The sequence below is a fragment of the Coregonus lavaretus genome (assembly GCF_964263955.1).
Source record: "Coregonus lavaretus genome assembly, chromosome: 1".
NCBI classification, from domain to species: domain Eukaryota; kingdom Metazoa; phylum Chordata; class Actinopteri; order Salmoniformes; family Salmonidae; genus Coregonus; species Coregonus lavaretus.
In genome coordinates, this window is record NC_139988.1 from 44,215,886 (window position 1) to 44,232,015 (window position 16,130).

Sequence of the window (16,130 nt, forward strand, 5' to 3'; positions counted from 1 at the left end):
TAACAAAATAGACTAACTACGATCACGGATACCCTACCAATGGGACATAAAAAACTGTAATATCTTATGTTTCACATTTACATTACATTTTACATTTTAGTCATTTAGCAGATGCTCTTATCCAGAGCGACTTACAGTTAGTGAGTGCATACATTTTTATTTTTTATACTGGAATCGAACCCACAACCCTGGCGTTGCAAATGCCATGCTCTACCAACTGAGCTACATCCCTGCCGGCCATTCCCTCCCCTACCCTGGACGACGCTGGGCCAATTGTGCGCCGCCCCATGGGTCTCCCGGTCGCGGCCGGCTACGACAGAGCCTGGATTCGAACCAGGATCTCTAGTGGCACAGCTAGCACTGCGATGCAGTGCCTTAGACCACTGCGCCACTCAGGAGAGTCATGGCTGAACGACGACATGGATAACATACAGCTGGCGGGATATATGCTGCATCGGCAAGATAGAACAGCTTCCTCCGGTAAGACAAGGGGTGGCGGTCTGTGTATATTTGTAAACAACAGCTGGTGCACGAAATCTAATATTAAGGAAGTCTCAAGGTTTTGCTCGCCTGAGGTAGAGTATCTCATGATAGGCTGCAGACCACACTATTTACCAAGAGAGTTTTCATCTATATTTTTCTTAGCTGTCTATTTACCACCACAAACCGATGCTGGCACTAAGACCGCACTCAATGAGCTGTATAAGGCCATAAGCAAACAGGAAAACGCTCATCCAGAGGCGACGCTCCTAGTGGCCGGGGACTTTAATGCTTAAATCAGTTTTACCTCATTTCTACCAGCATGTTAAATGTGCAACCAAAGGGAAAAAACTCTAGACCACTTTTACTCCACACACACAGGTTCGTACAAAGCTCTCCCACGCCCTCCATTTGGCAAATCTGACCATAACTCTATCCTCCTGATTCCTGCTTACAAGCAAAAACTAAAGCAGGAAGCACCAGTGACTCGGTCAATAAAGAAGTGGTCAGATGACACAGATGCTAAGCTACAGGACTGTTTTGCTAGCACAGACTGGAACATGTTCCGGGATTCTTCCGATGGCATTGAGGAGTACATCACATCAGTCACTGGCTTCATCAATAAGTGCATCGATGACGTTGTCCCCACAGTGACCGTACATACATACCCCAACCATAAGCCATGGATTACAGGCAACATCCGCACTGAGCTAAAGTGTAGAGCTGCCGCTTTCAAGGAGCAGGACTCTAACCCGGACGCTTATAAGAAATCCCGCTATGCCCTCCGACAAACCATCAAACAGGCAAAGCGTCAATAGAGGACTAAGATTGAATCATATTACACCGGCTCCGACGCTCGTCGGATGTGGCAGGGCTTGCAAACTATTACATACTACAAAGGGAAGCACAGCCGCGAGCTTCCCAGTGACAGGAGCCTACCAGACGAGCTGAATTACTTCTATGCTCGTTTCAAGGCAAGCAACACTGAAGCATGCATTAGAGCATCAGCTGTTCCGGACGACTGTGTGATCACGCTCTCCGTAGCCGATGTGAGGAAGACCTTTAAATAGGTCAACATTCACAAGGCCGCAGGGCCAGACGGATTACCTGGACGTGTTCTCCGAGCATGCGCTGACCAACTGGCAAGTGTCTTCACTGACATTTTCAACCTGTCCCTGACTGAGTCTGTAATACCAACATGTTTCAAGCAGACCACCATAGTCCCTGTGCCCAAGAACACTGAGGTGACCTGCCTAAATGACTACCGACCCGTAGCACTAACGTCTGTAGCCATGAAGTGCTTTGAAAGGCTGGTCATGGCTCACATCAATACCATTATCCCAGAAAACCTAGACCCACTCTAATTTGCATACCGCCCCAACAGATCCACAGATGATGCAATCTCTATTGTACTCCACACTGCCCTTTCCCACCTGGACAAAAGGAACACCTACGTGAGAATGCTATTCATTGACTACAGCTCAGCGTTCAACACCATAGTGCCCTCAAAGCTCATCACTAAGCTAAGGACCCTGGGACTAAACACCTCCCTCTGCAACTGGATCCTGGACTTCCTGACGGGCCGCACCCAGGTGGTAAGGGTAGGTAACAACACATCTGCCATGGTAATCCTCAACACGGGGGCCCCTTGGGTGTGTTCTCAGTCCCCTCCTGTACTCCCTGTTCACCCATGACTGCATGGCCAGGCACGACTCCAATACCATCATTAAGTTGTCGCGGCCAGGCTCTGTCGTAGCCGTCCGCGACCGGGAGACCCATGGGGCGGCGCGTAATTGGTCCAGCGTTGTCCAGGGTAGGGGAGGGAATGGCCGGCAGGGATGTAGAGCATGGCGTTTGCAACGCCAGGGTTGTGGGTTCGATTCCCACGGGGGGCCAGTATTATAAATATAAAATAATGTATGCACTAACTGTAAGTCGCTCTGGATAAGAGCGTCTGCTAAATGACTAAAATGTAAATGTAAAATGTAAGTTTGCCGACGACACAACAGTGGTAGGACTGATCACCGACAACGATGAGACAGCCTATAGGGAGGAAGTCAGAGACCTGGCCGTATGGTGCCAGGATAACAACCTCTCCATCAACGTGATCAAGACAAAGGAGATGATTGTGGACTACAGCAAAAAGAGGACCGAGCACGCCCCCATTCTCATCGACAGGGCTGTAGTAGATCAGGTTGAGAGCTTCAAGTTCCTTGGTGTCCACATCACCAACAAACTATCATGGTCCAAACACACCAAGACAGTCGTGAAGAGGGCCCGACAAAGCCTATTCCCCCTCACAAGACTTAAAAGATTTGGCATGGGTCCTCAGATCCTCAAAAAGTTATACAGCTGCACCATCGAGAGCATCCTGACTGGTTGCATCGCTGCCTGGTATGGCAACTGCTCGGCCTCCGACCGCAAGGCACTACAGAAGGTAGTGCGTACAGCCCAGTACAACGCTGGTGTACCTGTGGATGTATTTCAAGGCCTACCTTCAAATTCAGTGCCTCTTTGCTTGACATCATGGGAAAATCAAAAGAAATCAGCCAACACCTCATAATTTTGTTTTGTAGATCTCCACAAGTCTGGTTCATCCTTGGGAGCAATTTCCAAATGCCTGAAGGTGCCACGTTCATCTGTACAAACAATAGTACGCAAGTATAAACACCATGGGACCACGCAGCCGTCATACCGCTCAGGAATTAGATGTGTTCTGTCTCCTAGAGATGAACGTACTTTGGTGTGAAAAGTGCAAATCAATTCCAGAACAACAGCAAAGGACCTTGTGAAGATGCTGGAGGAAACAGGTACAAAAGTATCTATATCCACAGTAAAAACGAGTCCTATATCGACATAACCTGAATGGCCGCTCAGCAAGGAAGAAGCCACTGCTCTAAAACCGCCATAAAAAAGCCAGACTACGGTTTGCAACTGCACATGGGGACAAAGATTGTACTTTTTTGAGAAATGTCCTCTGGTCTGATGAAACAAAAATAGAATTGTTTGGCCATAATTACCATCGTTATGTTTGGAGGAAAAAGGGGGTGCTTGCAAGCCGAAGAACACCATCCCAACCGTGAAGCACGGGGGTGGCAGCATCATGCTGTGGGGGTGCTTTGCTGAAGGAGGGACTGGTGCACTTCACAAAATAGATGGCATCATGAGGAAGGAAAATTATGTGGATTTATTGAAGCAACATCTCAAGACATCAGTAAGGAAGTTAAAGCTTGGTCGCAAATGGGTCTTCCAAATGGACAATGACCCCAAGCATACTTCCAAAGTTATGGCTTAAGGACAACAAAGTAAAGTTATTGGAGTGGCCATTACAAAGCCCTGACCTCAATCCTATAGAAAATGTGTGGGCAGAACTGAAAAAGCGTGTGCGAGCAAGTAGGCCTACAAACCTGACTCAGTTACACCAGCTCTGTCAGGAGGAATTGGCCAAAATTCACCCAACTTATTGTGGGAAGCTTGTGGAAGGCTACCCGAAACATTTGGCCCAAGTTAAACAATTTTAAAGGCAATGCTACCAAATACTAATTGAGTGTATGTAAACTTCTGACCCACTGGGAATGTGATGAAATAAATAAAAGCTGAAATAAATCATTCTCTCTACTATTATTCTGACATTTCACATTCTTAAAATAAAGTGTTGATCCTAACTGACCTAAAACAGGGAATTTTTACTAGGATTAAATGCCAGGAATTGTGAAAAACTGAGTTTAAATGTATTTGGCTAAGGTGTATGTAAACTTTCGACTCCAACTGTAGCTTCCCGGACAGCTACTACCCCTCCACCCCCTCTTTTACGCTGCTTCTACTCTCTATTTATTATCTATTTATAGTCACTTTAACTCTACCTACATGTACATATTACCTGAATTACCTCGACTAACCTGTGCTCCCGCAAATTGACTCTGTACCGGTACCCCCTGTATATAGCCTCGCTAATGTTATTTTACTGCTGCTATTTAATTATTTTTTATTTTTACTTAACACTTATTTTTCTTAAAACTGCATTGTTGGTTAAGGGCTTGTAAGTAAGCATTCCACTGTAATGTCTACACCTGTTGTATTTGGCGCATGTGACGAATACAATTTGATCTTATGTGTCATGAGCTGAAATAAAACATCCCAGAAATCTTCCATATGCAGAAAAAGCTTATTTCTCTCAAATGTTGTGCACAAATTAGTTTACATCCTTGTTAGTGAGCATTTCTCCTTTGCCAAGAAAATCCATCCACCTGACAGGTGTGACATATCAAGAAGCTTAATAAACATCATGATCATTACACAGGTGCACCTTGTGCTGGGGACAATAAAAGGCCACTCTAAATTGTGCAGTTTTGTCACACATCACAATGCCACAGATGTCTCAAGTTTGAGAGAACATGGAATTGTCACGCTGACTGCAGGAATGTCCACCAGAGATGCCAGAGTATGTCCAACAGGCCTTACAACCGCAGACCACGTGTATGGCATCGTGTGGGCGAGCGATTTGCTGATGTCAATGTTGTGAACAGAGTGCCCCATGGTGTCGGTGGGGTTATGGTATGGGCAGGCATAAGCTACGGACAACAAACAGAATTGCATTTGATCGATGGCAATTTCAATGCAGAGAGACCGTGACGAGATCCTGAGGCTCATTGTCGTGCCATTCATTCACCGCCATCACCTCATGTTTCAGCATGATAATGCATGGCCCAATGTCGCAAGGATTTGTACACAATGTCTGGAAACTGAAAATGTCCCAGTTCTTCCATGGCCTGCATACTCACCAGACATGTCACCCATTGAGCATGTTTTGGATGCTCTGGATCGATGTGTTCCAGTTTCTGCCAATATCCAGCAACTTTGCACAGCCAGTGAACACGTTTACAAGTGCACAGTATTCCGGATAGTAGCTCAAATCCTGCATAAGGTCTATTTGGGACAAGCTGTTTAAATGAACCTTTGATATTCCACTCACGAGTATCCCTGTTTCCATGAATAAACAGAATATTCCTAATTGAAGTTCATGTGGGTAAATGGAATAGTAACTGAAATATGGACACTCACTGTAGGCCTATAACCTCTCACATAATATAATATTAAGTCCTGCAGAATTATGCATTTTTTGCTTTAAAATGTTAATTTTGTCTCAGGAAAATAGTAGTGGAGAAATATTATTTATTTATTTCAGCATCTCTTAAGAAAATGTGAATGTGCATGTAATGTGTTATCTTTGAGACTGTTATGCAAGCAGACAGTATTTCAACCACAAAATATGCGCCCAAGATTAACTGAAGTCTTATCAGAAACGTTTCATCGTTTTCTCAGCTTTCCATTTCCTTAAAACCGGTTAAACTGATGACATTTTCCACAGGACCCATCTTTCCACTGTTTTGGAGTTATTACATTTTCTCCCCGGCCCCTAAATGAAACAGACAACTTTACCGGTGTTAACTAGATTACTAATGCATTCATTCTATCAATGTAAGACATTATTCTGGTGAGCACTACTTTATTTAGTCTTCTGGGGCAACAAGTTATGACTGAAGAGAAGCTGCTTGTATCTAACTATAGTTGACAAACAAATTGCCCACCAAATATCGGAAATGATAAGCAGAAAGTTGTCTAACTTAGGGGTGAAAGTGGCCTGTAGGCTATGCGGTCCAGTATGGAGTATCAGCAAAATAAATTATTATGGTGGATCAAACTGTGCAGATAACTTACTTTTGAAGTTTTTTGTTTGACAATCAGATAAAAATATCATCACACAACACCCATGATATGCAAAACTGAGCCTGCGCAGGTCTCGAAAAACCACAGAAAAGGGGATAAGACGTTTACATGCCACAGTATACTGTCTAAGATCAGCATATCCCAGGCATCTTATCCGGTTTTCTCATAACCGGGATGCAATCGTTTTTGGGTTATTGTAAATGGGATATGATGTTGACGTGTCAACTCAAAAATGGGATATTGGTGTGAGTGGGACAACATTCCACAGGCCACAGTCAACAGCCTGATCAACTCTATGCGAAAGAGATGTGTCGCGCTGCGTGAGGCAAATGGTGGTCACACCAGATACTGACTGGTTTTCTGATCCACGCCCCTACCTTTTTTTTAAGGGAGCTGTGGCCATTAGATGCATATCTGTATTCCCAGTCATGTGAAATCTATAGATTAGAGCCTAATTTATTTATTTCAATTGACTGATATCCTTAAATGAACTGTAACTCAGTAAAATCTTTGGAATTGTTGCATGTTGAATTAATATTTTTGTTTAATGTAGATCCAACAATGTGTACGCCGCCATCTTTTCAATTTAAAATCTTCTCTCATTGATCAAGACAGATGAGTGTCATCATGATGTGACACTTTGGGGTGGACCCCCCTGTCTCAATCAATGAGAGAAGATTTTAAATAGGCAAGATGGCGGCATACACATTGTTGGATTACTTCATGTATAATTTGTATCTATATTCAAACGCACCACCTGCAACTGGACATTGCCATTTTAGAAGATATATGTTTGAAGATAGTATCGGTAATACCAGTTTAGTTGAGAAATCTCTGGCAACGTTTTGTATAGGCAAACCTGTAACTCCCAGTAATGGATACCATTTTTTTGGGCTAAATCACAATAACAATCTGTAGCTAGTGTGCTGGCTGTAAGCAAACCTAGTGTTTTTGAGCAAATTCATATTATTATTATTATTCCGCCTCTATCGCAATATCTCAATGCCCGATTGGTTAAAAAAAAGGACTACTTTGGCAATATCAAAGTATATCAACACAGCTCAGACACCATAAATGGCATAGATTGTCCCCATAGGTGGCGCTGTAATAAGAAGTCCAAGGATCAGCCCCGCCGTCCTGTTTGATGTACAAACATCAACATTTGGTATATAAGTGTATCTCAGCCTGCTCATAAGCCAGCACCCCTTTCATAATATTGAGTTGCACCCCCTTTTGTCCTCGGAACAGCCTCAATTCATCAGGGGCATGGACTACAAGGTGTCAAGTGTTCCACAGAGATGCCCCGTGTAGCTCAGTTGGTAGAGCATGGCGCTTGCAACGCCAGGGTTGTGGGTTCGTTTCCCACGGGGGGCCAGTATGAAAACTAACTGTAAGTCGCTCTGGATAAGAGCGTCTGCTAAATGAGTAAAATGTAGATGCTGGCACATGTTGACTCCAATGCTTCCCACAGTTGTATCAAGTTGGCTGGTTGTGCTTTGGGTGATGGACCATTCTTGATACACATGGGAAATTATTGAGCATGAAAAATCCAGCAGCGTTGCAGTTCTTGACACACTCAAACCAGTGCGACTGGCACCTACTACCATACCCCGTTCAAAGGCACTTAAATCTTTTGTCTTGCCCATTCACCCTCTGAATGGCACACATACACTATCCATGTCTCAATTCTCTCAAGGTCTAAAAATCCTTCTTGAACCCGTCTCCTCCTCTTCATCTACACTGATTTTAAGTGGATTTAACAGTTGACATCACCTGGTCAGTCTGTCATGGAAAGAGCAGGTGTTCCTAATGTTTTGTACACTCAGTGTATGTTTGTTTATGTCTTTTCCATTGTAGCCTATATCTAGGCTAATACAGTGTGAATAGTTTTTATCACACAAAATTGCATTAGATGGAAATAATTAATTATACTGTCTTCACAGCAATGGCATCTAGGAGAATTCGCTCCACGCGCAGACTACGCTCTTGGATGGTTGAACAGGTGAATGTTTGTGGAGGAAGGGTTCAATAGTCACTATTGTGCAAATGTATTTTCTTGTAAGATAGGACCTTTTTAATTGAATTTAGTATCTTGTGTTTTTAAAGTATTGTCTAAATGTAACGGCGCATTCAGCATAATTCAGTCTTGCCGACTGCGAGCATGTATGAAATAATGTGCAAATGTGTGTGGGAGAGAGAAGGAGGGAGAGGAGAAGAGAAGAGGGAGAGAGAAAGTGTACTGTAACCGCTGTTTATAGTGGATGTGTCTCAACTGGTGTGTCATAGTGACCAGGGTCAATTCCATTTAAATTCCAGTCATTTCCGGAAGTGCACTTAAATTCTAATTCTCTTCAATGCTTTTCAATGTGGAAAATTTGGAATTTGGATTACTTTCTGAATTGATTGGAATTTAAATGGAATTGACCCCAACCCTGATATTGACCAGTACAGTCAGTGTACTGTCTGACTAAGACCTTGGGTTGAGCCCTAGTCTCACCCCCACCGTGTCTCACCCCCACTGTCTCTCCCCCACCATGTCTCACCCCCACCCTGTCTTGTCTGTGTCTTTACCCCACCGTGTCTCACCCCCACCATGTCTCACCCCCTACTGTGTCTCACCTGCACCATACCTTGTCTGTGTCTCACCCCCACCGTGTCTCACCCCCACCGTGTCTCACCCCCACTGTTTCTCACCCCCAACCGTGTCTCACCCCCACCGTGTTTCACCCCCATCCTGTCTTGTCTGGCTGCAGGTCAGCAGTGGGAAGTATCCTGGCCTGATATGGGACGACAACGCCAAGACCATGTTCCGTATACCCTGGAAACACGCCGGGAATCAGGACTTCCGTAGTGAAGATGGAGCCATCTTCAAGGTCCTGACACTATGAACTTATCACTACTATCCTAGTTCATTAACTCTTAATTGTACAGTAGCCCCTCCTTATTTATAATCTATTAAAAACATACAGTAGACATTATTTCCTGAGCTGTGTGTCTAAATACAGTAGATGTTATTTCCTGAGCTTTGAGTCCAAATTCCTCCCCTCTATTAAACACATACAGTAGACATTCTTTCCTGAGCTGTGAGTCTAAATGCCTCCCCTCCTCCTCCACAGGCATGGGCGGTATTCAAGGGGAAGTTGTCTGACGGGAGTCGTGCTGACCCTTCCTTCTGGAAGACCCGGCTGCGCTGCGCTCTCAATAAGAGCCCAGAGTTCAGAGAGGTCAGCGAGAGGTCACAGCTGGACATCTCCCAACGATACAAAGTTTACCGCCTTGTACCCATCAACGAACAAGGTGAGACACACGCACACAAACGCATGCATGCACACACACAGTTAGCTATGCAATGTTTTGTTCATCAACCAACAAACGTGAGATACACACATGCAGTTAGTTAGTTATGCAATGTTTATTTCTCTTCTAAGATGCTCCAGCAATTATTTGCAGAAATAGACAGGGTGTAGGTTTAAGGAGGTTACACTCCCTCCACTGTCACACCCCCCCCCCCCCCCCCCCTTTATGTTTTCTCCATGGTTTTTGAATATTGGCCAACTCCATTACCACATGCATGGAGCGCTCTAATCTAGTTCCCTCAATCAGTCCAAAGGAACATAGTCATACCAGTGGCAGAGGAGGGAATGTTATCAGAGCAGCAATAACTCCATGTAGTTTGTCTCTGTCCCAATATCTCAATGCCCGATTGGTAAAAAATATATATACATTACCGGTCAAAAGTTTTAGAACACCTACTCATTCAAGGGGTTTTCTTTATTTGTACACTGCTCAAAAAAATAAAGGGAACGTTAAAATAACACATCCTAGATCTGAATGAATGAAATAATCTTATTAAATACTTTTTTCTTTACATAGTTGAATATGCTGACAACAAAATCACACAAAAATTATCAATGGAAATCAAATGTATCAACCCATGGAGGTCTGGATTTGGAGTGACCCTCAAAATTAAAGTGGAAAACCACACTACAGGCTGATCCAACTTTGATGTAATGTCCTTAAAATAAGTCAAAATGAGGCTCAGTAGTGTGTGTGGCCTCCACGTGCCTGTATGACCTCCCTACAACGCCTGGGCATGCTCCTGATTAGGTGGCGGATGGTCTCCTGAGGGATCTCCTCCCAGACCTGGACTAAAGCATCCAACAACTCCTGGACAGTCTGTGGTGCAACGTGGCGTTGGTGGATGGAGCGAGACATGATGTCCCAGATGTGCTCAATTGGATTCAGGTCTGGGGAACGGGCGGGCCAGTCCATAGCATCAATGCTTTACTCTTGCAGGAACTGCTGACACACTCCAGCCACATGAGGTCTAGCATTGTCTTGCATTAGGAGGAACCCAGGGCCAACCGCACCAGCATATGGTCTCACAAGGGGTCTGAGGATCTCATCTCGGTACCAAATGGCAGTCAGGCTACCTCTGGCGAGCACATGGAGGGCTGTGCGGACCCCCAAAGAAATGCCACCCCACACCATGACTGACCCACCGCCAAACCGGTCATGCTAGAGGATGTTGCAAACAGCAGAACGTTCTCCACGGCGTCTCCAGACTCTGTCACGTCTGTCACATGTGCTCAGTGTGAACCTGCTTTCATCTGTGAAGGCACAGGGCACCAGTGGCGAATTTGCCAATCTTGGTGTTCTCTGGCAAATGCCAAACGTCCTGCACGGTGTTGGGCTGTAAGCACAACCCCCACCTGTGGACATCGGGCCCTCATACCACCCTCATGGAGTCTGTTTCTGACCGTTTGAGCAGACACATGCACATTTGTGGCCTGCTGGAGGTCATTTTGCAGGGCTCTGGCAGTGCTCCTCCTGCTCCTCCTTGCACAAAGGCGGAGGTAGCAGTCCTGCTGCTGGGTTGTTGCCCTCCTACGGCCTCCTTCACGTCTCCTGATGTACTGGCCTGTCTCCTGGTAGCGCCTCCATGCTCTGGACACTACGCTGACAGACACAGCAAACCTTCTTGCCACAGCTCGCATTGATGTGCCATCCTGGATGAGCTGCACTACCTGAGCCACTTGTGTGGGTTGTAGACTCCGTCTCATGCTACCACTAGAGTGAAAGCACCGCCAGCATTCAAAAGTGACCAAAACATCAGCCAGGAAGCATAGGGGGTGTCTTGCTAATTGCCTATAATTTCCACCTGTTGTCTATTCCATTTGCACAACAGCATATGAAATGTATTGTCAATCAGTGTTGCTTCCTAAGTGGACAGTTTGATTTCACAGAAGTGTGATTGACTTGGAGTTACATTGTGTTGTTTAAGTGTTCCCTTTATTTTTTGGAGCAGTGTATATTCTCACCAAGCCTCGAATGTTCCGGCGGCATCCCCCTTGTTTGGCCGTAATGCTCCTCCAAAAATCCATGCCTTTTGTGGCCAAAGATGCCGTTGTGCCCTTGGGCTGAGTTGTGCCCTTGGGCTTCGAAGCCCCTCTCACTCACATGGCTCTCTCAGATATCTCAATTCTTATTAGCCAATGCCCGTCACGTGATCGGGTCCTTCTCACAGGCATCTCAGCTAAGAAGTAGGCAACAAGTGAAGAGAGACACGTCGGGGACGCAACTGCGTGCGACCCTCTTATCGAATTTCGAGGTGCACATTGAAGATGTTAGTAGAACGGAGTTACATTGTGTTGTTTAAGTGTTCCCTTTATTTTTTTGAGCAGTGTACTATTTTCTACATTGTAGAATTATAGTGAAGACATCAAAACTATGAAATAACATGTGGAATAATGTAGTAACCAAAAAAGTGTTAAACAAATCAGCTTATGTGTTATTTCATGGTTTTGATGTCTTCACTATTATTCTACAATGTAGAAAATATTACAAATATAGAAAAACCCTTGAATGAGTAGGTGTTGTAAAACTTTTGACCGGTAGTTATATATACTTAGGCAATATGGAAGTATATCAACACCGCTACTCAGACACCAAAAGTGGCCTACATTGGCCCATAGTGGGCGCTGTAATAAACATTCAAAATCTAAGGCACAGCCCCGCCGCCCACTTGACGTACAACCTAGAAACCTGGTATATAAGTGTTTCCCATCATTAGAATCACATTTGCTTCAAGGGCTCATAAGGTCTGCCATACAGTGGGGGAAAAAAGTATTTAGTCAGCCACCAATTGTGCAAGTTCTCCCACTTAAAAAGATGAGAGAGGCCTGTAATTTTCATCATAGGTACACGTCAACTATGACAGACAAATTGAGGGAAAAAAATCCAGAAAATCACATTGTAGGATTTTTTATGAATTTATTTGCAAATTATGGTGGAAATTAAGTATTTGGTCACCTACAAACAAGCAAGATTTCTGGCTCTCACAGACCTGTAACTTCTTTAAGAGGCTCCTCTGTCCTCCACTCGTTACCTGTATTAATGGCACCTGTTTGAACTTGTTATCAGTATAAAAGACACCTGTCCACAACCTCAAACAGTCACACTCCAAACTCCACTATGGCCAAGACCAAAGAGCTGTCAAAGGACACCAGAAACAAAATTGTAGACCTGCACCAGGCTGGGAAGACTGCATCTGCAAGAGCTAAGCAGCTTGATTTGAAGAAATCAACTGTGGGAGCAATTATTAGGAAATGGAAGACATACAAGACCACTGATAATCTCCCTCGATCTGGGGCTCCATGCAAGATCTCACCCCGTGGGGTCAAAATGATCACAAGAACGGTGAGCAAAAATCCCAGAACCACACGGGGGGACCTAGTGAATGACCTGCAGAGAGCTGGGACCAAAGTAACAAAGCCTACCATCAGTAACACACTACGCCGCCAGGGACTCAAATCCTGCAGTGCCAGACGTGTCCCCCTGCTTAAGCCAGTACATGTCCAGGCCCGTCTAAAGTTTGCTAGAGTGCATTTGGATGATCCATAAGAGGATTGGGAGAATGTCATATGGTCAGATGAAACCAAAATATGAGTTTTTGGTAAAAACTCAACTCGTCGTGTTTGGAGGACAAAGAATGCTGAGTTGCATCCAAAGAACACCATACCTACTGTGAGGCATGGGGGTGGAAACATCATGCTTTGGGGCTGTTTTTCTGCAAAGGGACCAGGACGACTGATCCGTGTAAAGGAAAGAATGAATGGGGCCATGTATCGTGAGATTTTGAGTGAAAACCTCCTTCCATCAGCAAGGGCATTGTGGATGGGTCTTTCAGCATGACAATGATCCCAAACACACCGCCCGGGCAACGAAGGAGTGGCTTCGTAAGAAGCATTTCAAGGTCCTGGAGTGGCCTAGCCAGTCTCCAGATCTCAACCCCATAGAAAATCTTTGGAGGGAGTTGAAAGTCGGTGTTGCCCAGCAACAGCCCCAAAACATCACTGCTCTAGAGGAGATCTGCATGGAGGAATGGGCCAAAATACCAGCAACAGTGTGTGAAAACCTTGTGAAGACTTACAGAAAACGTTTGACCTGTGTCATTGCCAACAAAGGGTATATAACAAAGTATTGAGAAACTTTTGTTATTGACTAAATACTTATTTTCCACCATAATTTGCAAATAAATTCATTAAAAATCCTACAATGTGATTTTCTGGATTTCTTTTTCTCAATTTGTCTGTCATAGTTGACGTGTACCTATGATGAAAATTACAGGCCTCTCTCATCTTTTTAAGTGGGAGAACTTGCACATTTGGTGGCTGACTAAATACTTTTTTTCCCCACTGTATTTGATTTTCCACCATGTTCGATTTTTTATCACAATTTCTAATATTTTAGTTTCAGGAATGTATGTTCTGTTTGGGTTTTTATATCATTTGATTTACACAAAATGCCTACCACTTTGAAGATGCAAAATAATGATACTTTGTAGAGCCACCTTTTGCAGCAATTACAGCTGCAAGTCTCTTGGGGTATGTCTCTATAAGCTTGGCACATCTAACCACTGGGATTGTTGCCCATTCTTCAAGGCAAAACTGCTACAGCTCCTTCCAGTTGGATGGGTTCCGCTGGTGTACAGCAATCTTTAAGTCATACCACAGATTCTCAGTTGGATTGAGGTCTGGGCTTTGACTAGGCCATTCCAAAACATTTAAATGTTTCCCCTTAAACCACTCGAGTGTTGCTTTAGAATTATGCTTAGGGTCATTGTCCTGCTGGAAGGTGAACCTCCGTCCCAGTCTCAAATCTCTGGAAGACTGAAACAAGTTTCCCTCAAGAATTTCCCTGTATTTAGCGCCATCCATCATTCCTTCAATTCTGACCAGTTTCCTAGTCCCGGCCGATGGAAGAACATCCCCACAGCATGATGCTGCCACCACCATGCTTCACTGTGGGGATGGTGTTCTCGGGGTGATGAGAGGTGTTGGATTTGCGCCAGACATAGTGTTTTCCTTGATGGCCAAAAAGCTCAAGTTTAGTCTCATCTGACCAGAGTACCTTCTTCCATATGTTTGGGGAGTCTCCCACATGGCTTTTGGCGAACACCAAACGTGTTTTCTTATTTTTTTCTTTAAGCGATGGCTTTTTTCTGGCCACTCTTCTGTAAAGCCCTGCTCTGTGGAGTGTACGGCTTAAAGTGGTCCTATGGACAGATACTCCAATCTCCGCTGTGGAGCTTCAGGGTTATCTTTGGTCCCTTTGTTGTCTCTCTGATTAATGCCCTCCTTGTGTAGTTTTGGTGGGCGGCCCTCTCTTGGCACGTTTTTTGTAGTGCCATATTCTTTCCATGTTTTAATAATGTATTTACTAGTGGGATGTTCAAAGTTTCTGATATTGTTTTATCACCCAACCCTGACCTGTTTGGAGAGCTCCTTGGTCTTTATGGTGCCGCTTGCTTGGTGGTGCCCCTTGCTTAGTTGTGTTGCAGACTCTGGGGCCTTTTAGAACAGGTGTATATATATACTGAGATCATGTGACAGATCATGTGACACTTAGATTGCACACAGGTGGACTTTATTTAACTAATTACAGTGGGGGAAAAAAGTATTTAGTCAGCCACCAATTGTGCAAGTTCTCCCACTTAAAAAGATGAGAGAGGCCTGTAATTTTCATCATAGGTACACGTCAACCATGACAGACAAAATTAGATTTTTTTTTCCAGAAAATCACATTGTAGGATTTTTAATGAATTTATTTGCAAATTATGGTGGAAAATAAGTATTTGGTCAATAACAAAAGTTTCTCAATACTTTGTTATATACCCTTTGTTGGCAATGACACAGGTCAAACATTTTCTGTAAGTCTTCACAAGGTTTTCACACACTGTTGCTGGTATTTTGGCCCATTCCTCCATGCAGATCTCCTCTAGAGCAGTGATGTTTTGGGGCTGTCGCTGGGCAACACAGACTTTCAACTCCCTCCAAAGATTTTCTATGGGGTTGAGATCTGGAGACTGGCTAGGCCACTCCAGGACCTTGAAATGCTTCTTACGAAGCCACTCCTTCGTTGCCCGGGCGGCGTGTTTGGGATCATTGTCATGCTGAAAGACCCAGCCACGTTTCATCTTCAATGCCCTTGCTGATGGAAGGAGGTTTTCACTCAAAATCTCACGATACATGGCCCCATTCATTCTTTCCTTTACACGGATCAGTCGTCCTGGTCCCTTTGCAGAAAAACAGCCCCAAAGCATGATGTTTCCACCCCCCTTGCTTCACAGTAGGTATGGTGTTCTTTGGGTGCAACTCAGCATTCTTTGTCCTCCAAACACGACGAGTTGAGTTTTTACCAAAAACGTATATTTTGGTTTCATCTGACCATATGACATTCTCCCAAACCTCTTCTGGATCATCCAAATGCACTCTAGCAAACTTCAGACGGGCCTGGACATGTACTTGCTTAAGCAGGGGGACACGTCTTGCACTGCAGGATTTGAGTCCCTGGCGGCGTAGTGTGTTACTGATGGTAGGCTTTGTTACTTTGGTCCCAGCACTCTGCAGGTCATTCACTAG

At 44.4% G+C, this 16,130-nt stretch overlaps 1 protein-coding gene across 1 annotated transcript in view; it reads left to right on the top strand.

The window, feature by feature from the left end:
• Positions 1-16,130, top strand: part of LOC311133214 (interferon regulatory factor 9-like) — a gene marked incomplete at its 3' end in the record, with an annotated part of 53,533 nt that overhangs the window by 1,549 nt on the left and 35,854 nt on the right. Inside the window, exons 2-4 of the mRNA XM_084166702.1 lie at positions 8,151-8,209; positions 8,961-9,080; positions 9,324-9,504. Of these exons, the coding sequence (XP_084022828.1) occupies positions 8,151-8,209; positions 8,961-9,080; positions 9,324-9,504 (360 nt within the window). The remainder of the gene's footprint in view (positions 1-8,150; positions 8,210-8,960; positions 9,081-9,323; positions 9,505-16,130) is intronic.